This window comes from Oryzias latipes, chromosome 19 (genome assembly GCF_002234675.1).
Source record: "Oryzias latipes chromosome 19, ASM223467v1".
Taxonomy (NCBI): Eukaryota; Metazoa; Chordata; class Actinopteri; order Beloniformes; family Adrianichthyidae; genus Oryzias; species Oryzias latipes.
This window is the reverse complement of record NC_019877.2, coordinates 17,045,868-17,068,740: the sequence shown is the minus strand read 5'-3', so window position 1 is coordinate 17,068,740 and position 22,873 is coordinate 17,045,868. Positions and strand designations below refer to the sequence as shown.

General features: G+C 40.4%; 1 protein-coding gene across 2 annotated transcripts in view; it reads left to right on the top strand.

Annotated features, from left to right (window-relative positions):
* Positions 1–22,873, top strand: part of LOC101172231 (ryanodine receptor 2) — a 310,508-nt gene that overhangs the window by 262,063 nt on the left and 25,572 nt on the right. For both annotated transcript variants that reach the window (XM_023949560.1, XM_023949561.1), the window contains 8 exons: positions 1,819–1,861; positions 3,386–3,519; positions 3,673–3,733; positions 8,742–8,888; positions 9,034–9,168; positions 19,957–20,113; positions 20,204–20,268; positions 22,442–22,542. In XM_023949560.1, the coding sequence (XP_023805328.1) occupies positions 1,819–1,861; positions 3,386–3,519; positions 3,673–3,733; positions 8,742–8,888; positions 9,034–9,168; positions 19,957–20,113; positions 20,204–20,268; positions 22,442–22,542 (843 nt within the window). The remainder of the gene's footprint in view (positions 1–1,818; positions 1,862–3,385; positions 3,520–3,672; positions 3,734–8,741; positions 8,889–9,033; positions 9,169–19,956; positions 20,114–20,203; positions 20,269–22,441; positions 22,543–22,873) is intronic.

Here is a 22,873-nt window from a genome sequence, read left to right as displayed (position 1 = left end):
TTAGTAAAACATAAAAAAAATAACACACACTCCAACACCCTTAAGGTGCATTCGCACCGGACGCAATTCGTGCACCAGAGCATCAAGTTTCAATGTTAATTCAATGGACATACGCGATCTGTACAAACTCTGTACAAATCCTGCTGCGCGATTTGGGCGTCAGTCCGATTTGGGCAGCAGACGCGGCGAGCCGTGTCAACCAATCAGGAACTCAACTTTGGACATGTGACATTTTCAGTGAATTGATCACTGGGTTGAAAAAAATTCCAATATGACCGCTAGTTGCAAGGATTTTCGTCCTGAATATCCATTCATTTTCTAAATCCACTGGGGCCGCTGAGTTGCCGAAGACCGTCCGGGTTACTGTTGGGTGAAGGCGGAATACACTCTGGACAGGTTGCCAGCCTGTCACAGAGCCCATGGAGCTGAGCTGAAGTGATCAAGCTTGCAATGTTAGCCAGCTGCCCGGTGGACAATTTAGTGAGCAAGTGCTGCTGCTGAGGATCTGGCAGAGCCCTGCCGGACCCTGGGCGGTTTTCCTTGCTATGCTGACCTGCGGCCGCTTGGCTGCCCTCCAGGCAGAGAGCTGCCTTGGGTGCTGTTGTAGCAGGTGCGATCGTTCCAGCTCCATGGGCTTATGATGCTATCTTATTTTCAATGAGAGAATAATAAAAAAAGACCTTCCAGTTTTAGTTTTATTTTCCCCCTCTTGGCTTAATGCAGGACAGGAATTCTTGGCCACTGGGCCACAGACAGAGTGTAATTTGTAACTTGTAATTTGTAAGTATAATTTGAAATGACCATCATATCCAGGCGCAGCTCCTGCATAAAATGGTGAACTTCACAGTACTGCGGGAATCTCTGAACCCAGATACAGTGACGTGCTTGCCTGCGCCTCTGTAGATCTCTCGAAAACATATAAACCAAAGCTACTCACTCAACATCATGTATGTTTTCCATGATGTGGCAAAGAATAAAGTTCAGAAAAATGTTGGCTCTAGATTATAAGGCGTACTGTAGTGTATTGAAAACATTAAGCCTTTTAAGTGTGCCTTGTAGTGCAGAAAATGTGGTAATTTCAATAATTCTAATAAGTGGCACTTTGAAGCGCCCAGCGTGCTTGGGTCCACACCATGACATGATCCTAACTTCACATATGGAGTTAAAGAAATTGAATAAACCCAAACCCAGCTCTGGAGCCAAAGATATGACTGGATCTTTGAGACACACCAGGCTGAAGTTTTTCTTTGTACCCATAAATCCAGATCTAAGATACTGATTTCAATACTTTTTAACCTTGGAGTATTTTTGGAAGAACAAAAAGACTCAGGAACAATCTAGCCACAGGGGTTGCAAGCCAGTTGCCTCTGTGCCGGTCCCAAGCCCGGATAAATAGAGAGGGTTGCGTCAGGAAGGGCATCCGGCGTAAAAATTGCCCAAATAACTATGCGAATCATCCACACCACTTTAGACATACCGGATCGGTCGAGGCCCGGGTTAACAACGACCGCCACCGATGCTGTTAACCTACAGGGTGTCGGTGGAAATTTGACTACTGTTGGTCGAAGAAAGAGAGGAGGCAGAAGGGTCCGTGGCCAGAGAGAGAAGGGAAAAGGCAGGAACATAGGTTTGAGAATAGGGACTCTTAACGTTGGCACAATGACAGGGAAAGGCAGAGAGGCTGGCCATTACTGCCTCCTGCTGGCTGACAGCAGGTGGTGGAAAGATATAAGTAAGAGTGAAAATTTTAACAACACTTCTTTAATTGTGCATTTGATTGTCTGTATATTAATGCGTATTTTGTTCTTTGACTTTCAGATCTTTCCCCAACAACTACTGGGATAAGTTTGTGAAAAGGAAAGTAAGTTTAACATTTGCATTTGATCTATGGACAACTTTTAATCAAGTGTACAATCTACTTCAATTAAACGAGGCAACAGAAAATGGATCTTAAAGTTAATATGTTTTCTCAGATTAAAAGGAAAATAAAGATTTAAAAAAACTATAAATGAAAAGAACACCAAAAAGCACAGCGTTTGATCTGCCATCATCCTTTATACATGCTTAATCAAGTACTTAAATGTAAACAAAAATCTTCCTGCGGGCCGCCATTGGCCTCCGCCGCACTTTGAGAACCCTTGTTGTATAGCATCTGTGAGGGTTACAAAAAAAAGTGAATTCCTTTTTTGTTGGGTGAAGTGTCCTCTAAACATCCTCATACCCTAATTCCTTACAGAGTCCAATAATTTGTCTTGATTGTTTGATGGGGGTGACTTGTCAGCAGGTAATTTATCTATCAAAGTGTTCATGTGACAATTTAGACAATTAAAATCGCCTCCAATAATTGTGCTTTCCACTGAGAAACCGGATATCTTGTTAAAATCTTTCACTAAAAAAATTGAGAGGGTGGGTTGGTGGATAATAAACATTCAAAAGGGCTAAATAGGTACAAATCTCCCATACTTATCATGAATACATTTGGACACTTTAATTGGTAGATTTTTTTAACTGCCACACCCCTGCTTTTACTGTTAAAGGAGGAGAAATAAACCTGATCAAAGCCACACTGTCGCAGCTTTAAATGCTCTTCATCATTCAGATGGGTTTCTTGCAGCATAGTAATGTCGACCTTTTCCTTTTTCAGGGAAAGCAAAATCTTCTTCCGTTTAATACAGGGGTCTCAAACATACGCCCCGCGGGCCGTTTCCGCGTTTAGCGGTTTAGTCCAGCCCACACAAGAAGAGTAAAAATCGTAAGGGTATTTAAGAAGAAAGCAAGTTTCTAGTCCATTCCTGTGGCGAGTTATGATTTTTTTAAAGAAATAACCGAAATGCGCAATTCCGCCACTAGGGGGAGCAATGCAAACACAAAACAGGTGAAACAGCATATCTATGCACGTGCCAAAAGCGAAACATAACAGCTCTGCATCTGGGTAAGATACACTTTGGTTCCCTATGAGCCTGTTGCTATAAGGACGACCGGTGGTGACACCCTAATTACCAAAATGTCGTCAAAAAGAAGTGGATTGCTGAGCTTTCCAGGAAAAATGGACAGAGTTTAATTTGTTCAAAGTCATAATTCAAAGTTTAAAGTTCAAAAAGCTTTACAAGTATTTGAGAGGTGACTGATCAATAAATCTCCTTGGTTACAGTAGAGAGGCATTATGAACTCTAACTGTTGCAGTAACCAATGATCTTTGGTGTTTCAGAGACGAAGTAACCTCTTACCTAAGACTGCTGTTCTCTGTGTTGTCAATCATGTTTGGCCTGATGGAATGTGCTTTTTTAAAGACTGTCATTGTCTTAACTGTTCATCTCCTTGTATGTGGGTTATCATATCAATACTTATATTTCTAAGTGCCTTTTCATGTTCCACTCTTCCTCAGGTGATGGACAAGTATGGAGAATTTTATGGTCATGACCGCATCAGTGAGTTGCTAGGATTGGACAAGGCAGCTCTGGATTTCAGTGACACTCAAAAGAAGCGAAAACACAGAAGAGACAGCTCCCTGGCAACTGTGTGAGTGCTGTGTGTGTGTGGAGGGAAAAAACCACAGTTGTTTGATAAATGATGATCAGATTGCAGTTAATATTTTGTGGTTTTTGGTATGAATTATCAATGAAGGAGTTTATTCTGCCCTGTGATGAAGGGGTTTCTACCTTCTCCCAACAGTCTCAACTCCATTGATGTTAAGTACCAGATCTGGAAGCTTGGGGTTGTATTTACAGACAACGTAAGTGTTGGTGCACACTCAAATGATTGGCAGCCACATACACACCTGGAAACATATTAGTCTTAACTCTATGTTGATTTGATGGAGTTAGAGAAGCATTCTCATGTCTGACCTATGCACAAATTGCCTCCCTTCACTTATACTCCCTCTACAGATTGACATGGAGGTCGGTTTGCATTCTGTGGCCCTTCCTTTTTCCTGAGACTTAAACTTATCTCAGTCTGTTGCTGTAATCAAACATGTTCTGCAGCTTTTAGGTTAAACCCCAAAACTGCTGGAAGCAAATGGTCAGGCAAAAACTTGCAACCATAACCTGCTTCTTGTCTTACAACCAGCAGAAACTCAGTAATTTTCCCAGTTGTGAGTACATACATGTAAAAAATGGGACGTGACCATGTAAATCAGTGGTGGTTCTAAGTCGAGTTTATGTTAATGCAAATCATTTCCATATGGAAAATGTGGTAAAAAGTGAATCCAAAAAAAGTATGAAGGCAATAAAAGAATGCACAGTGAGCTGTTTTATAATCATTTATTGATATTTCTATTACAATGTAAACAGAGGACACCCAAATGGGATGCAGCATTTGCCAACAGTAAATTTAGTTAAAAAGAAACAGAACATTCTGTAAAGACTGTATGATAAATGTATAAAGATGTGACAACAGAAAAATAGTGGAAAATAAAGAGGCAAAGTTGAAAACAGCTATATTTAACACGACTGGTTCAGCGTGCGCCCTTTGCTTATCCAGAAGTCGGGTGTATACCGATGTGCAAATCCAAATAAGTAGCATCGTGTTTGGTTAGTCACATTGGATGTGCTGAATCGGTTGATTAGCATCCACTTCTACCAGTTTTATATGTTTACTGCCAGAAACCACTGTTGTAAATTAAACTGAAAGACTGTATTTTTGTGTAAAAAAATTTGTAACTTTTAGTGGACAAAGATTGACCTTTTGACTCATCACAAATGCTTTTCTTCATCCAGTTGCAGAGACACCACTGCAGCTCACATTACACTTCAGATAAACCAATTAGACTCAGGCCATGCATTGGCAGCGGGGTTCAAATACAATGACAATTAATCCCCACAGTGGGACGTCCTGAGACATAGTTACTAGCCACTGAGAGAATAAAGAAGAAAAGTTTGTATCCATCTGGGACACTACGTGTCTGTTCCTTAAGAGACATAGGTTCCTATGGAGCCCTAAACTGTTTATAATTAAATAAATAAATATTTAATTAAATAAATAAATATGACCTCATGCAAATACACAGTCAACCAATAAATCTCTCATAAATATATAAAAAGATCATGAAATTGTGAAAAACCTGCACACAGATTTTAAATTAGCCATTGTATTATTCAATATATTTCATTTTGCTTTAAAAACCTGTTCATTATTTTAAAACAGCATTTTAAAATATTCATTTTTAATCATGTTGAATATTATTATAATTCTGTCTTTTTTCAGAAGTTCGTATTTCAAAATCAATATTTTCCAAAGTAGCTTTGTTTTTATTTCATGTTGCTGTTTTTTACAATGGCTTATTTATTTCATGAAGAGCTTTTTCAGGAGAATAGGTTTGTCAATCAGTGATAGTGGGCGGGATCTAAACGCTCATTGGCTCATCCATGGAAATCGACTCATATTCCTCGATATCTGCTCAGCGGTGTGCCAGTCAGAGAGATTACATGTTTCAGCGATATCCGCGCAGCTTTGCTGACATTACAGATCAAATAGAGTCAAACAATCTGTCTGCTGCAGAAGATGCAAACATCTACGACTCTGATTTTGTAGTTTGAGGGTTTGTGTGGACCAAACCACAGAGGAGCACCGGTCGTCCACGTCTCGAAGTCCCCTGTTGAAACACTCCTCATTCTTACGCCATTCACTCAGAGCTCACATCGCGCCTGATGTCGGCTCGCAGGAGGTGAGCTGGTGGACCGACAGTCAGACCAGGCAGCTGCGCAAAGCGGGACAAGCCTGCTCGTGCCTCCTGAACCTTATGATATTTTTCTATTTTCATTGAGACAATGATTATTATCAGGTCCTCTGATTTTATTTTTCCCTCTCAGGGAAAATGTTGAACCTTTCCTGTGATGACGTTTCTGACATCTTAACACTCTCCATGTGCATTGTGCATCCATGCATTGTTACTGAGATAAGCACAAGCAACCGCTCCATGTGGCTATCAGGCTAAAAACATTTGCTGATAGCTCCTCCCACACGCCACATGGTGCATTCATGGAAACTGTAGTTTATAGAAGCTTAGTGGAACTCCAACAACCACTCAGCCTAACTTAGGCCACTACTAGATGTTCATGAGAAGATGAAAATTGTGGCCGAACCGACCACAAAATCACCCGAATTATGCACACCCGCCCAAAGCCACTTTTATCCGCAAATTTAGAACCAAAATTGCCCAATTCCTGGTAACACTGTGGATGTGTTGAGGTGCATACTCCTCCTAGTGTTGAGGGGTGTGCATTGCGCCATCACGTTTGCTGAAGGATCTTCGATCGATGTAGTTAGGGTGCTGCTGCTCATGTCTGAGTAAAGGAGTAGCCAATCACAAAAGTGTCTAGCTTGATTGACAGACAGACCCATTCTCCTGAAAAAGCTCTTCATGAAATAAATAAGCCATTGTGAAAAACAGCAACATGAAATAAAAACAAAGCTACTTTGGAAAATATTGATTTTGAAATACGAGCTTCTGAAAAAAGACAGAATTATAATAATATTCAACATGATTAAAAATTAATATTTTAAAATGCTGTTTTAAAATAATGAACAGGTTTTTAAAGCCAAAATGAAATATATTGAATAATACAATGGCTAATTTAAAATCTGTGTGCAGGTTTTTCCACAATTTCATGATCTTTTTATATATTTATGAGAGATTTATGGTTGATTGTGTATTTGCATGAGGTCATATTTATTTATTTAATTAAATATTTATTTATTTAATTGTGGAGCAGGAAGTAGCAGAGATTGGAAAGGATGAGGTTAGGAAGGCTCTGAAAAGGATGAAGAGCGGAAAGGCCGTTGGTCCTGATGACGTACCTGTGGAGGTATGGAAGTGCCTAGGAGAGACAGCAGTGGAATTTCTAACAAGGTTGTTCAATAGGATTTTAGAGAGTGAGAAGATGCCTGAGGAATGGAGGAGAAGCGTTCTGGTTCCGATCTTTAAGAACAAGGGTGACACGCAGAACTGCAGCAACTATAGAGGAATAAAGTTGATGAGCCACACAATGAAGCTGTGGGAAAGAGTAGTGGAAGCCAGGCTTAGGAAGAAGGTGGAGATCTGTGAGCAGCAGTATGGTTTCATGCCCCGTAAGAGCACCACTGATGCCATTTTTGCTTTGAGAATGTTGATGGAAAAGTACAGAGAAGGTCAGAAGGAGCTGCATTGTGTGTTCGTAGATTTAGAGAAGGCGTATGACAGGGTGCCGAGGGAGGAGCTGTGGTACTGTATGAGGTCGTCTGGAGTGGCAGAGAAGTATGTCAGAGTAGTTCAGGACATGTATGAGAGAAGTATGACGGTGGTGAGATGTGCTGTAGGTCAGACAGAGGAGTTCAAGGTGGAGGTGGGACTACACCAAGGATCAGCTTTGAGTCCTTTTTTGTTTGCTATGCTGATGGACAGGCTGACAGACGAGGTAAGACAGGAATCTCCCTGGACAATGATGTTTGCGGATGACATTGTAATTTGCAGTGAGAGTAGAGAGCAGGTGGAGGAACAGCTAGAGAGGTGGAGGTTTGCTCTGGAAAGAAGAGGCATGAAGGTCAGTCGTAGTAAGACAGAATACATGTGTCTGAACGAGAGGGATCAAGGTAGAAGCGTTAGGTTACAGGGGGCTGAGGTGAAGAAGGTGCAGGAGTTTAGGTACTTGGGGTCAACAGTTCAGTGTGATGGGGATTGTGGAAAAGAGGTGAAGAGACGAGTGCAGGCAGGTTGGAGCGGGTGGAGGAAAGTGTCAGGAGTGTTGTGTGACAGAAGAGTGTCAGCAAGACTCAAAGGAAAGGTGTACAAGACAGTGGTGAGACCAGCTCTGCTCTATGGGTTAGAGACGGTAGCAGTGAGACAGAGACAAGAGGCTGAGATGGAGGTAGCAGAGATGAAGATGTTGAGGTTCTCCTTAGGAGTGACCAGGTTAGACAGGATAAGGAACGAGTACATCAGAGGGACGGCTCATGTTGCCTGTGTTAGCGACAAAGTCAGAGAAGCCAGACTGAGATGGTTTGGACATGTTCAGAGGAGGGATAGTGGATATATTGGTAGAAGGATGATGGAGATGGAGCTGCCTGGCAGGAGGGCAAGAGGACGGCCAAAGAGGAGATACATGGATGTCTTAACAGAGGACATGAAGTTGGCTAATGTTAGGGTAGAAGATGTCCATGATAGAGTGAGGTGGAAAAGGATGATTCGCTGTGGCGACCCCTGATGGGAAAAGCCGAAAGAGAAAGAAGATTTATTTATTTAATTATGAACAGTATAGGACTCCATAGGTTTCGTCCAGCACATTGATGGTAAATAAATTTCCTGTAAAACCAAAATTGGTGAACTTGAAGCTTTATTAAATATTGGTGATCTTTTAACTTGTTATTCTTCATTTTGTTGTACCTAAACTTCTCCCAAATTAAAGACTGGGGCTCAACACCACCATATTTTATGTTCTAATGCAGACATGCAGAATGGGTTTCATAGTCTGTTTTGCCTGTGTTCATGTATATTGTAAAGTTTCTATAATTGTTTCTTTACACCTTTGGAATCAGGGCCAATGTGTTTTCTTGAGCTTTTAAGTAGACTGCCTGTTCCTTGGCAGAGCAGACAATGTTTGATGTTGAAGTTTTGTTCACACAATTTTTATTGAAACAGTGATTCCCATCTTTGTTTAAAGAAGGTTTAAATGATGCACCAAAAATAGCTCCTGTCCAAATTGAATAGATATTGCATAAAGTGAGTGGAAATTGCTTGACTGACCTCTGTGACTCTCTGGCTGCAGTCCTTTCTGTACCTGGCTTGGTACATGACCGTGTCCATTCTTGGTCACTACAACAACTTCTTCTTTGCTGCTCATCTGCTGGACATCGCCATGGGATTCAAAACGTTGCGCACCATCCTATCGTCAGTCACACACAACGGAAAACAGGTAGGTGTCGTTGAACATCAAAGCTTTGAGAGCTACTCTTGCACAAAACTACTCCATAAAGCAGAGATGTTTGATATCACTGAAACAACCACTGTACAGGTCTTTTTCTATTTCATCATCTGCTTGTCCTATCTTTCTCCTGCAGCTGGTGCTGACAGTCGGCCTATTGGCTGTGGTTGTGTACCTCTACACGGTTGTAGCCTTTAACTTCTTCAGGAAGTTTTACAACAAGAGTGAGGACGGCGAGCTGCCAGACATGAAATGTGATGACATGCTAACAGTGAGTGTGCTCAGACATCTGCAGAGAACATTCATATATTCAAAGTTTTACTTTACTAACGATTTCAGTCAAATTTTATGAGGATTCCTTTAGAAACTAGTTATAATACATTGAGCATTATGGAGCAGGTTTTTATCTTGGGTGAAACAGGCCTCTTCTGGAAAAAGACGGCCCCTCGCACTTAATTGATGAAGAGGAAGCGAAGGGTCTTGGTTTTAAGCCACAAAGTGACAGTGACACTCTTAATGTTTATTGTAAAGTAGGCTAAGGTAAAGTCAATTCCTCTGAATAAAAAATAAACTTTATTTTGAACAATATTCCATTGTTATTTAATGAATGTTTTAAAAAGCATCATAAATGTTTCAAAATCCTTTGTGAGACATTTATAGGACATATTTTAGCATTTGAAAGCCTTTGAGGCATTAAAAGGAAATTTACTGGCATTTGGAAAGCCTTTGTCAGATATTTATAAAACATTTATTGTTATTTGGAAAGCCTTTATGAGACATCTTACTAATGTGTTCTTTGTGTTAATAAGCTCCTTATAAGAACATTTATTAGCAGAGTTGGATGTTTTATAAATGTCTTACAGATGTTTATGATGCCTATAAAGACAATTATTAGCATTTGTAAAGACTACATGAGACATCCAACCATCTTTGTTAGGGTGAACGAGGCTGGACTCTGCAGGACAGAACATAAGGTGGATGAGAATTAATAGGTTTTTATTGAGTCCCAATGGTGGTGGAGAGTTCTGGGTTGGATGGTTCGTGGCTTGGACAGAGAGCCGCCGGTTTGGTGAGAGGATGGATGACTGAAAAGTGGAGCTTGACTTGGTGCTCTGATGAATGGCAATTGGTGACCAAGGGTGGAGGTGGAGCTGGTGGTAATTCCTGAAGAGGCAGAACAAAGAGCGAATTAGCTTGCAGAAAGTAGCTTGCATGGAGCTTGGCTTAAGACTTTGGCTTAGCATGTGTCAGTACTCTACCGCATGAACCAGACGGACTGACGTCAGCTGAAGGGTGAGGGATCCTGATAAAGGCTACAGGCCGATGAGTTGATGGGCAGCAGGTGTGAGGATGAGACCAGGATCCTAACAATCTTCTGAACCAGCTGTTGTCTTATGGAGTCATGAGGCTGCTGTAGCCAACCCAGCTACTGTTGGGCAAAGGCAGGGTACACACTGAACAGAGTTTACCAGTTTGCCGCAAGGGTACACGAATACACAAACACACGCTCACATACACTCCCATATGGAAGCGATTGTGTGGCATAATTAAAAATAAAAGTCAAAACCAGGAATGCTTTTTCATTTTCAAAATGAAGGTGCATTGACGTCATCGCCCCTTCTCCCCTCTGGAAATGCTAAGTGGAATTGAGATATGCGACACGATTCGCAGGGTGGATATGACAACGCAAATGCAATCCCCTCTTTGCATTTTTGTTTTAATTATGACACAGAATAAGCGGTTTTTAAGTAGAAAGGGAAAAAGCATTTTGAACTATTGATTTTTCATTTTAATTTTGAGTCATTTGATGCAGTTACATTTTGAAAATCAAAAAGCGTTTCTGTTAATCCATTTTAATTGTCAAATTAGACATTTCTAAATTTACCAGAGAACCTTCTGAAAATGAAATGTCAAAAACCATTGTCATTATCATTTTGATTAAGTGACAGAATAAGCGGTGTTAAAGAAGAAAATGAAAAAGCATTTTGGCGGATTGCTTTTTCATTTTAACTTTAAGTCAAAAAATGCAGCTTCATTTTGAAAATGAAAAAGCATTCTGGTTTTGACTTTTATTTTTAATTATGCTACAGTAACGCTTCCATACTCCCACCCTCCTACTCATACACGAATCAACCTATAATGCGCCAGTGTGCATCTCTCTATGAGATATTTACAAGAAATGTATAAGCACTTGGAGATGTTTATAGATGTTAAGAAGATACTTAAAACATGGTATTTAATTTATTTGTGGACTCACATAATGTTATAAAATGGATTTTTTAATTTTGTATACCAGGCCCCTCTAACTACATTCCTTTTTTGGTAATAAATGGAACATACCGTATTACTACCCGATTATTAACGAGATGTCCTGGACCGGCTTTAGGCCAGTGGACCGGATTGAATCGGATCATTCAAAATGAACCAATATCGACCGTGAATTTGATGAGCAACCACAAATTATGGTATATATCAAATCGTTCGAATAAATTGTTACAGTCCTAACATTTGAGAATAAATCTTGACTGTAAATAAAAATTTAGACATGTCTTTGTCGAAAAAAATAATATTAATTGATTATTGTACTAAAGAATTTGATAAATACAGGAAATGCACCTCCTTTTGTCTCATTTTCTTTTGTCCTCCACTAACTTTAGCTTGTACATCTTCATCTACATTTCCCAGCAACAACCAGCGCGCTGTTTCTGGATGCCACACACACACACCTAACTCTCGTTTGCAATCACTTACATTATACTTAAGCACTGCACTGAGCCTCACTCAGTACAAGTACTGTTTGTGCCACTCTGCCTGCATTACCGAGCAATACATCCGGACCTGATCATCTGATTTCTTGACCCTGTTTTGTCTCTGACTCTGTTTGCCTGCCACCTGCCTTGAATCTCACCTGGACCCTGACTACTCCAGTTTCCTCTCTGATGCTCCCATGCTCGTTATTGACCCCTGCCTGCCTGACCCTGATTTAGATTTGTGGACTGGTAGCTGTGCTAATAAAACCTGCTGCAGTGGAACCAGCTGTCTGCCTGTTTTGTGACAGGTTCACAGTTTTAGTTGCATCAGTGGCAGTTTAACCCCATAACTCCTTTTCTATGTGTTTTAAAGCAGCTAAGACCGGCTACACAACTGGTCTCCTTCCAGCTGGTACTACCATCCCCAGATCTTATACCAGTACGCAGTACCTGGCTGTAGCGGCTTATATTCCGCCATGCACATACCTCAAATAAAAGAAAGGAACTCATTAATGTTGTCTGCAGTCTGAATCAGATCATGTCTATGTGAGAGTGGGCTACGATCAGAATGCATCCGCTCCTGTGTTAAATGGAGGAGGGGTTGTGTGCGTAAGTGTCATGCTTGTCCTGCCCTAAATGTTTTTGTGCTTACATCTGGGGTTCAGTGTCTTGCCCAAGGACACTTCGACTCATGGGCGTGCAAGGCGGGAATCGAGCCTGCAATCTTACGATCATAGGTCGACCGCCCTACCGCTGCACCACGGCCGCCCCACCTCCCAGGAGTACTGAGCATCCCCCCACCCCAACCCCAGACATGAGCCAAGGCCCCCAAAGGGAGACCCGCCCCATGCTCTAGGCAGCCACTCACCCAACCCGCAGGAGATCCAGTAGAGAGCAAGGCAGGGGCTGCGCACTACTGCCCAGGAGGAGGACGAACAAAGAGTGGGATTCGGTCCCCTCCCCTCTCAATTTTAATTGCATCTCAGACATGTAGGACCCCTGGTAGGGGGGTGCTTGGTCATCACTGTGATCACTTGGTCATCACTGTGAGCAATCAGGAGATGTCCTTTTAGTGCCTTCCATGCCAATTTTAACTGCACCTTAGTACACACACCCTTTATATCACAACAATATTCAACACAGAAACAGAAGGAAGGTGGGACCTCTGATTTTCTGTACACAACCCCATCCCTGGCGGGGAGAATCAGGCCCTCCGCAACAGCTGGGTCCTGGTGGCTGGCTTGCTGGGCCTGGTGGCCCTCTCTCCACGCAGGGAGAGGGATCCCGGGGTTTCTGGCAAGACCATGAGCCAGGGATCACATCACATCTGAGCTTGGGGGGTGTCCGTGTTTCTGTGGTGCAGGTTCGGGTCCTTGCCCTCGGCCGCTGGCTTCGCCAACATTCCAACAGTGCTTACATCTATCTAGCCCAGGTAATGTCATACCCCCACGAAAGTGCCATTTATACAAAACTTGCACACATTAAACTTTTATAATAAATATCGTCTTGGGGGCCGCAAATGGCCCTTGGGCTGCCAGTTTGAGGCCCCTGCTGTACACTGTCTTGTTCTTTGGGACAAGAAATAGCCATAACTTTAGATAACAACACTGCACTACACTTTGGATCCTGGGGCTGCAAAACAATAAACTATTTGAAAAGACACAGTTATTATATTATTTAAACACTTGTAAGTAATTTACAAACACAAACGTTTCATTTCATGTATAAATGCTAAGAATTTCTTTTTAAAAACATCTTATTAAAACATGTTAGAAATGTTTAAAACATCTAACTATGGTGCTAAATGTCTTTATATATGCAGCATATCAATACTTAAACAAATGCTAAAACATTTATTATAAATCTCCAAGGATTATAAACACATTACTAATTCTTATTAGTGTCTCATAACTAGATTTTTTAGGAATCTTATAAAGAGTCATGGCAAATTCCACTTTTGTTTTTAGAGACAATGAATGTTGCAATGCTGTGGATGGCAAGGTGGCTTCTAAAATTTAGTTCTATGCGAGTTTTAGGGAAGTGCACCGGATTTTAGAGGAGCAGGGGATGAAAGTTAAAAAAGGGCAGCCAAACCAAAACATTTTTTGTCCTTTCAACAGTATGGAAAGTTGGTAAAATTGTAAAATAAAGTATTGATAGATAACTATCCTACTATGTGACCTGTATAGGTGAAAGTGATTCAACTGTCATTTTGTGATGTAAACAAATTATTGTCAATAGGGGTTCATTCACTTTATCATGGTCCAATGAAACACTGGAGGATATTTATTTTGCCGTTGTGAAGGCATAATCATTTTTGCTCCCAAACCTCCAGTTCCTGACAGCCCCACCCCATGTGACTCTGGTTCTATATTGGTGTAGCCTGAAGAAATTACGTAGTCTCACAGGACCCAATTACTGGGATTTTGTACAGCAATTTATTGGCTTTAAAGCACAATCCAAGCGTGTCACAGTCTCACTTTCTGTAGGTAAAACAAAACTATAGGCTATTCTTTGGCAACTGTTTAATGTATCATGGCAAAACATACAAAGATTTGACCAAACAAAAATAATGAAAATAGCAAAACAAATTACTTAAGTGGAGAGTGACTTTTTATGTTCATTTCTCTGTGGTCAATTACAGTACCACTGGAAAAGCTAAAAATGGATGATCAAAAATCACTGTGTTAGCTGTCTTTCACACTCAAGAACACTGGAAATGGCACAGTATTCTTACACGTTACACAACTGTCATGGCTTCCTCACTACCACAAGTCACATCCCAGTCCTCTGTGCAATCCATGTAAAAGTACATCACTATGCTAAAATGCCAGCAAATAAAGTTGTTTTATTTATTTATTGACTGATAGATTTATTTCACGCATTGTAGTCAAAGCAATAAAGCATTTTCACAGATTTATCAAACTCATAAATGCATAGAGTATAAAACAAAGAGAAACACTTAAAACAAATTTACTTAATTTAATATAGTGATCGTTGACTAAAGACATGTAGAGCATGATTTATTGCTTGAAAAGGAGTGGAAAGAAGCTAATACAATCCCACCCCTACTGAGTTAATTCCTTTTATAGTTTTACATAGTTTTGGTAATCTGGTTCTGATCAGATAGAATCTTTTTAAGTTACAAAATCCAGTGCCTATAAATGATTGACTATCTTCAGAAAACATGCTTACATGATTTCAGTAAACAGTAACAGTAACCGATATGTAATAATCATTGCATAAAATTAGAAACCATTATCACATTCAACCAGTAATTATTGCTACACATTGCAGATCAAGAAAAGACACAAGTATTAAGAATTATTCAAACACCTGTTGATCCTTAACTTCTCTTATCTTCATATCATGAAATCAGAGTTTCTTTATAAATTTTCTTTTTTAACATTGTTTGAGCTCGTTCCAAGCTCGTTCCAAAGTTTAGTGCGACACACAGTCACAGAAACCTTATTCTGTGGTTCTTATCAATTTGATCTTGAAGTTCCTACATTCCCTCAGTTTGAGGCTCCTTCATTTTCTAAGAACTGTTTTTGGATATTGAATGGTAATGATTTACCACTAACTGTATAGAAGTTGTGCGGTTTAAAAATTAACAAGGTCAGACCGTTTTAAAATTCTGGATTGATAAATTAAATTGTTTGTTTGTATGATTCAGATAGCCGGCTTTATGTACAATTCTGATGGCTCGTTTTTAAAGAAAAAAGAGAAGATGTGGTGAACACATAATTATTTCTCCAAATTTCTATACAGTACGTGAATATGGTAGTAATAAGGAGCAGTACAATAAATATCTACTTTAATAAAGTGATCATCGCTGAGAAGGGTTGGGTTGAAGCGCTCAGGAATAGTTTTGTTTAGGTAGATTTAGGGACAGTGATATAGACACAGGGCTGTGATCTCATACCAAAATGTTATGGTATTTAGAGTTTGTAATTTGTGAAATAAGGTTAGAACTTGTTCATTCAAACTGTGGAGCAAAGCACAGACCTTACTCTCTCACAGGGTGACTTGCGTTGCTTTACACTGCGCGCTGCCTCCTCTGCGTTAATCATGCCAGTACACATGGAGCTTTGCAGGATGTGACACGTGTTTGATCCCATCACTGCGCAGGGCTCGCATCACATCTCCAAAACCGTGGCGTTGGCCCATAACTTCGCTGGTGTAATCAGGATAGATCTAGTTCCCTTTGTACTCACAGCTTCTTTGAATCCTGCAGCAACGCAGGATCAGCTCTTTCTTCTGAAAATGATTAACTCGGTCCAGGATGGTGCGTGGTTTAGCTCCCGCAGCAGGTTTTGGTTGCAAAGAGAGATGTGCGCGGTCAATCTTTACTGGGTGTAGGAAATTATCTTTTCCCAGTAGTTCTGGGATAAGTGAGGAAACAAACTCCGTAATCCTGCCTTCTGCGTTCACCAAATTGATAAGTCCCTATGATTGACTGTAGAATAGAATATATTTGTGTCATCAGTAAATAATGAGTTTTAAAAGTTTTGAAACATTAAATATATAATTTATGTAAATATTGAATAGCAGCGGGTCAAGAATTATGGAGTGATATTTCTGCCACTACGTTGCACACAAAACTTTCTAATTTGCATATGAAAATATTAAATATTTGCTTTTAAATTATTTTTTGTTTTACTTTCAATCTTTTTTTGTTTTTCCTTTCCAATTTTGTTTTGCATCCAAAAACTTTTTTTTGAATTCAAAATTGTTTTTTGCGTTTGCAAAACCCATGTTTTTGCATGCGTTGTGTCAAATCTTGCTTGTTCGAATCTTTGATTTTGCTGACTACTCTGAGCGTGATATAACTGCCACCGGCCCGCCAAAATCTTTTTGGCATGCGTTGTGTCATCTCACTTTTTTGCAATCTTTGATTTTCCTGAGTTAAGTTTCAGTTTGACGTGACAAAGTTGCCATCAAACAGCTGCTGATTAGTGCAGATTCTAACTAATCAGGTGTCTTTGTCTCAGATTCACGTTGCTTGGAAGCAGACATGGACTTTGTGTCGGTTCTGTTTTATTGGGATTCTGCCGTTTTCAACCATTCTGGCCTGTTTCTCTCAGAGTAAAACCCAGAAGGAGCAGCAAAGCAGCTAAACTCAAACCGAGTTTTATATTTATTTATGTCAGTGTAGTGACCAACTTGTTTAAAATGTCTGCAGCAGAAAGAAAAATGTCAGAGCCTCGACTCCGTCCAGCAGGAAATAACACTTTTATACTTTGTATCTGAACCATTGTTTTATTTTAATTAATAAATGTTGAGATATTAAGAGAAAATAGCATTTTTTCATGAGTATTTTTTTACTTTGGACAAACGCTAACGAGTTCTAAAACACAAGACACTGTGAAAATTAACATAACATTTAAAATTGCTTCTTCTTCTGCTATATACATTGACTCTACTGTGGTGAGCCATCATTATTTTGCATATTATTGCTGTTCATCTAATCCCAAACACTTGTGCAGAATTAAATAATATGTGCTTTAAATCTTTTATTGTTTTGTTTTAACTAGGGAGGGGTAACGAGCTCCGGTATTGAAGGAGTCCTGGGGCAACATTATTCAAGACTGCAGTATCTTTAATAATAATAATAATAATGGATTGGATGAATCTGCGCTTTTCAAGTCACTCACAGCGCTTACATCGTGTCCATTATTCATTCACTCCTCATTCATACATTGACCAAAAATATAAACGCAACGCTTTTGTTATTGCTCCCATTTTTATGGTATGAACTCAAAGATGTGAAACATTTTCCACATACACAAGATAACCAGTTCTCGGAAATATTGTTCACAAATCTGTCTAAATCTGTGATAGTGAGCACTTCTCCTTTGCCAAGACAATCCATCCCACCTCGCAGGTGTGCCATATCAAGATGCTAAATAGACAGCATGATTATTGCACATGTTTGCCTTAGACTGGCCACAAGAAAAGGCCACTCTGAAATCTTCAGTTGTATCACACAGCACAATGCCACAGATGTCGCAAGTTTTGAGGGAGCGTGCAATTGGCATGCTGATAGCAGGAATGTCCACCAGAGCTGTTGCTAGGGAATTGAATGTCCATTTCTCCACCATAAGCCGTTTCCAAAGGCGTTTCCGAGAATTTGGCAGCACATCCAACCGGCCTCACAACCACAGACCACGTGTAACCACACCAGCGCAAGACCTCCACATCCAACATGTCCACTTCCAAGATCGTGTGAGACCAGCCACTCGGACAGCTGCTGAAACAATCGGTTTGCATAACCACAGAATTTCTGCACAAACTGTCAGAAACCGTCTCAGGGAAGCTCATCTGCATGCTCGTCGTCCTCATCCAGGTCTCGACCTCACTCCAGTTCGTCGTCGTAAACGACTTAAGTGGGCAAATGCTTACATGCACGTTGGAGAGGTGTTCTCTTCACGGATGAATCCTGGTTTACACTGTTCAGGGCAAATGGCAGACAGCGTGTGTGGCGTTGTGTGGGTGAGCGGTTTTCTGATGTCAATGTTGTGGATCGAGTAGCCCATGGTGGTGGTGGGGTTATGGTATGGGCAGGCATACGTACTGTATGTTATGGGCGAAGAACACAGGTGCATTTCATTGATGGCATTTTGAATGCAAAGAGATACCGTGACGAGATCCTGGGGCCCATTGTTGTGCCGTCCATCCAACAGCATCACCCCATGTTGCAGCATGATAATGCATGGCCCCATGTTGCAAGGATCTGTTCACAATTCTTGGAAGCTGACAACATCCCAGTTCTTGCATGGCCAGCATACTCACCGGAAATGTCACCCATTGAGCATGTTTGGGATGCTCTGGATCGGCGTATACGACAGCGTGTTCCAGTTCCTTGACGACCTACAGATTGCTCAACTTCACAAAAACTTCACAAATGGAGGAGGAAAGGAGGCTGTGGGACCTTTGTGATGGCATTTTAAAGAAAGTGCTTTTTGGTTGTTTTTTAATTTTACAATTTAGACTGATTCATAATAAAACACTAATTGCCCCATCACCTGACATGCCTCGTTTGTTTTAATCCAGTTTGATTCATCGTGTTGTTTGCAAATAAATATTTTTACTTAAAATCTTGTTAGAGACATTTATGCTGCAAAGTGTCAGTTTCATTTGTCTTCTTTCAATTTGAATGGTTCTTTTCTTTGGACTCAAAGCACAGGAAGAGCAGAAATGCAGGCAAAAAGGGAGCCACTGGTGCAACTGCTCCCTGCAAACAGATTACCCAAATAATGTGACTATAAAAGGTCCCAACAACTGCCTTCTTTCACCTTTATGGAGCTTAAGAGTGTCTCCATTCTGCAGTCAGCCATCCACAGCGGTCCACCAACCTTCTCTGCTTCCTATTAAGGCTTAAGGTGGCAGCTCTGCTGAAGTCTTAGACAAGCAAGGTGAAAGGGTTAAGCAGGATGGACCGATGAATAGATGTAGATGAGCTCATGTCTGCTTATTCAAGCCCAATCCTCCTTTTCTTTCAGCTCTTTGTCCTCATCCTCCTGTATGGTTGCGATTGTCTGTTTTCTTCCTCCTACAGGCTGGTTTTCCCCTGATTTTTGTTTTGTTTGTTTAAATATTTATCATTCAAACTTAGTTAAAAATAGACTGTTGATAATTATGTTGTGTTTCTGTTTAACACATTTTAGCTCTATGGAACTTTATGATAAAGGCATTTTCTATTTTAAAATCATCGTTTTCTGGAAGATCCTCAAAATCTGACATGTAACAAGGGCAGCTGCACAGCTGAGTCCTCTGATGAACCTGGTCCATTAAATCCTGCTCAATCTCATCACGGTAGATACACTATATCGGCAAAATTATTTTGTCGATCTGCAAAAATATTTTGCCGATATAGCATTCACACCCAGACAAAAACCCCACAAACTTTGTGTTGGTCACCAGAAATAAGGGATCTCATCAAGTTAAAGGAGTGGTCCTGCTTTGAGAACCATCCAGTCTCTGGAAATAAGAAAAGGCTGCTGTGTTACATGGAAAATGTGAAGTATCTTGCAGTCTTGTTCAGGAGTGATGGAAGGATATAGAGCTGGGACTTTGGCAGCATTTGACTGTGTTGATCTGTTGTGGATTGGATGAAAGTATCTATTAATTTTTAAACATCAACACATGATCAAGCTCATGAGCTGCTGAACACATCAGAAGCAGTGTGAAAGCCTGGTTCAGGGGCACTTTGACAGGTGGTGAATCAAACCAAGAACCACCTAAAAGACAGAATCTTACAATGAAAAATGTTTAGAGATTCTCCTCTGTGTTTCCCCCTCCCCCAGTGCTACATGTTTCACATGTACGTGGGTGTACGGGCCGGCGGGGGCATTGGAGACCAAATCGAAGACCCAGCAGGCGATGAATATGAGATCTACCGCATCATCTTTGACATCACCTTCTTCTTCTTTGTTATTGTCATCCTGCTGGCCATTATTCAGGGTGAGACTGACAGACAAAAAAGAAAAAATTAAGTTTGTGTCAAATAGGTCAATTGTTGTCCACAACCCCCGCTTCTACTCTGAATTCTAGGACTGATTATTGATGCCTTTGGGGAGCTGAGGGACCAGCAGGAGCAAGTAAAGGAAGACATGGAGGTGACTCATGCACACGTGTACACTCACACACACACAGCTGTGTAATCACAGCCTTGTCATGCCCACCTTGTGTTAGTTTATGCTGTAGATTAAGGATTAAACTAATGGGAAAGAATCTGGTTTTAATCCATAATTTCGGTCTTTAAAGTACCCCTCCGATGTAAATCTGTTGCAAAAACACTCAGTTTGAATTAATGTGCTGTTGTGATGTCATAACGGCCACGGACCACATGCACAATGCACATTGCTGCTTTGCCCGCACGCATTTTAAGTGCATCCAAGGATTGGTTTTGTTGTTGGCCGGTCATATTTAGAATAAAACTTCAAGTTAAAGTCCCATTAGCTTTCTCACACCTAGGTGCATGAAATGTGTTCTTTGCATTTGTGTTCTCTCTCTGACTGAGTTTGAAACCTTGCTGTCCCGCAATTAACTTGTGCTATCTGATGATCCCACCTTTAAATTGATGTGTTCTCCCTACCATGACAAAGGTGGGTAAAGGTGAAGAGAATTTCATGTAATCCATGGACACCAGTGAAGATCACAAATCATTGAAGAAAAACGGTTCAGCGCACTGTCTTGTGGCACTGTCTCAATGTTAAAGTGCCTAGGATAGCTCAAGGGTTACCCAGGGTAAAAAGAATAACAAGAATAAAATCAGTGGACCTTTTTTATTATTGCCTCGATGAAAACAAGAAAAATATAAAAAAGTTCAGGAGACCAAAAGTAGCAGTTACAGTTGGGCAATTTGGTTCAGACGGGTATCAAATCGCGCTGCCGCTAGACCTTTGAGCTGCACCCGTTGGTTAAATCGCGCTGCAGGACCTCAGATCACGTATGTACCATTGTGAACGCTTGTGCTGCACGAATTGCGTTTTAACCCTAACCCGTAATCCTAAACTTAACACTGTGTCCTTGCAGCCAAGAAAAACGTTCAGCACTGCCCGCACATTAAGAAAATTATGTGCTAATACTCACTTTCTTTATGGCATTTCTTTATATTTGCTGTGCAAGTTAATTCAACCATCTGCATGTGCTAGCATAAAATCAGCTATGAGCCAAAACCAGTAGCCACTAGCCTAAATTATAATGTAATTCAAAGCATCTTTCATGGGCTTATCAAAGTTCTTTTTCATGTGTAATTTTTTTCAACAGCAGCATTTGTTTTGTCATTCCACACATTGTTAAAAAAGTGTCGCTTTGGAACCAAAAATATGTCTGCTGCCTGAAGAAAGGGGAGATCAAGGGCAGGGCTACTCAGCTCAGAACCAATGGCCACGCCCATGTAGAGGAGATTTTGGAAATGGGAGCTTCAGGTAGACATGAAATATGGTGTTTAAAGAAATTCAAGTCGTGGGATCATAATCATAATTAAAGTTCCACTGGGAACGTTTTTATAAAAAATAAATAAAATAGTCGGGACTTTAATGGACCAGTAATCTCTGAAGTCCCGAAGAAGGTTCTGAGAATGAAGCCTGAAGGGTTTTGGCCATGTTGACTAGAATTTTCTCTGCCCACCTTTACCGCATTCTAAAAATGGGCATCAACCAATTCAAATATAGAATTTGGTGTCTTTGGTCTCAGCTGCAGTTGTTTTAAAGTGCTTTATGAATGAAGTTGATGATAATGAGGATGAATTCAAATATAGATCACTAATTTGGACAAATATGAGACCCACTCCACTAATAACTGATTTTGATCTTTTTAAATTGTTCTTGTGGCATTTTTATGATGATGGGGGAAATCTATCAAGAAAATTAAGTTAAATTTGAATTTCTTTATTTAGGAGCAAACAGAAAAATGCTGTTAAAAACAGATGGGTGAAGGAAAAGTGAGGTTGCCCACAGGTCAGAGGTGAATTTCTGATGAACTCCTGCCACTCTGCAGAAACTATATCCTAGAAAACAACACAAGTTTTTTTATATTGACTAAAAACGACATAATAATAGATCAAAGGATGATCGGAATGGAACTTTTAATAAACTTAAAAAAGATTTTAATGGAACACAGACAAACAAAACTATAAATTTCTATTTGATAAAAATGAATATACATGAAAAATATTTTGAGACCAGACTGTACATACATTTCTTTTTGCTGTACATTTGCAGGTCTGTATTATATTGGAGTATGGTTGGTGTTGGTTTAATCATTATCCCTGTGTTTCTCTTGCAGACCAAATGCTTCATCTGTGGAATTGGTAACGATTATTTTGACACCGTTCCACATGGCTTTGAAACGCACACACTGCATGAGCATAACCTGGCAAACTACCTGTGAGTACACCTGAAGTTTTCTGCGAGCTTAAAGCCCTAAACACAACACTAGCAAACTGTCAACATTTAAAGCAGTGGAGGGTGTTCTGGTTTTTTAATTTCTGATTGACTTCTCTGTGTTTATCTGAAGATTATTCCTCCTAGCTAAAACAAAAAAATAAATAATAATTTATTTTCAAACTGAGTAAAAGTTTGGTCTTTTAAGGGTCATTCAGACTGGAGTTTAGATAGACTTAAATCACTGACTGCAGAGAATTGGACCAAGTGAGAGTCGTGAAGTGGCGTGCGGGGAAAGGAGCTCACTAAGGTAGGCGGGGGCAGTTCCATGGAT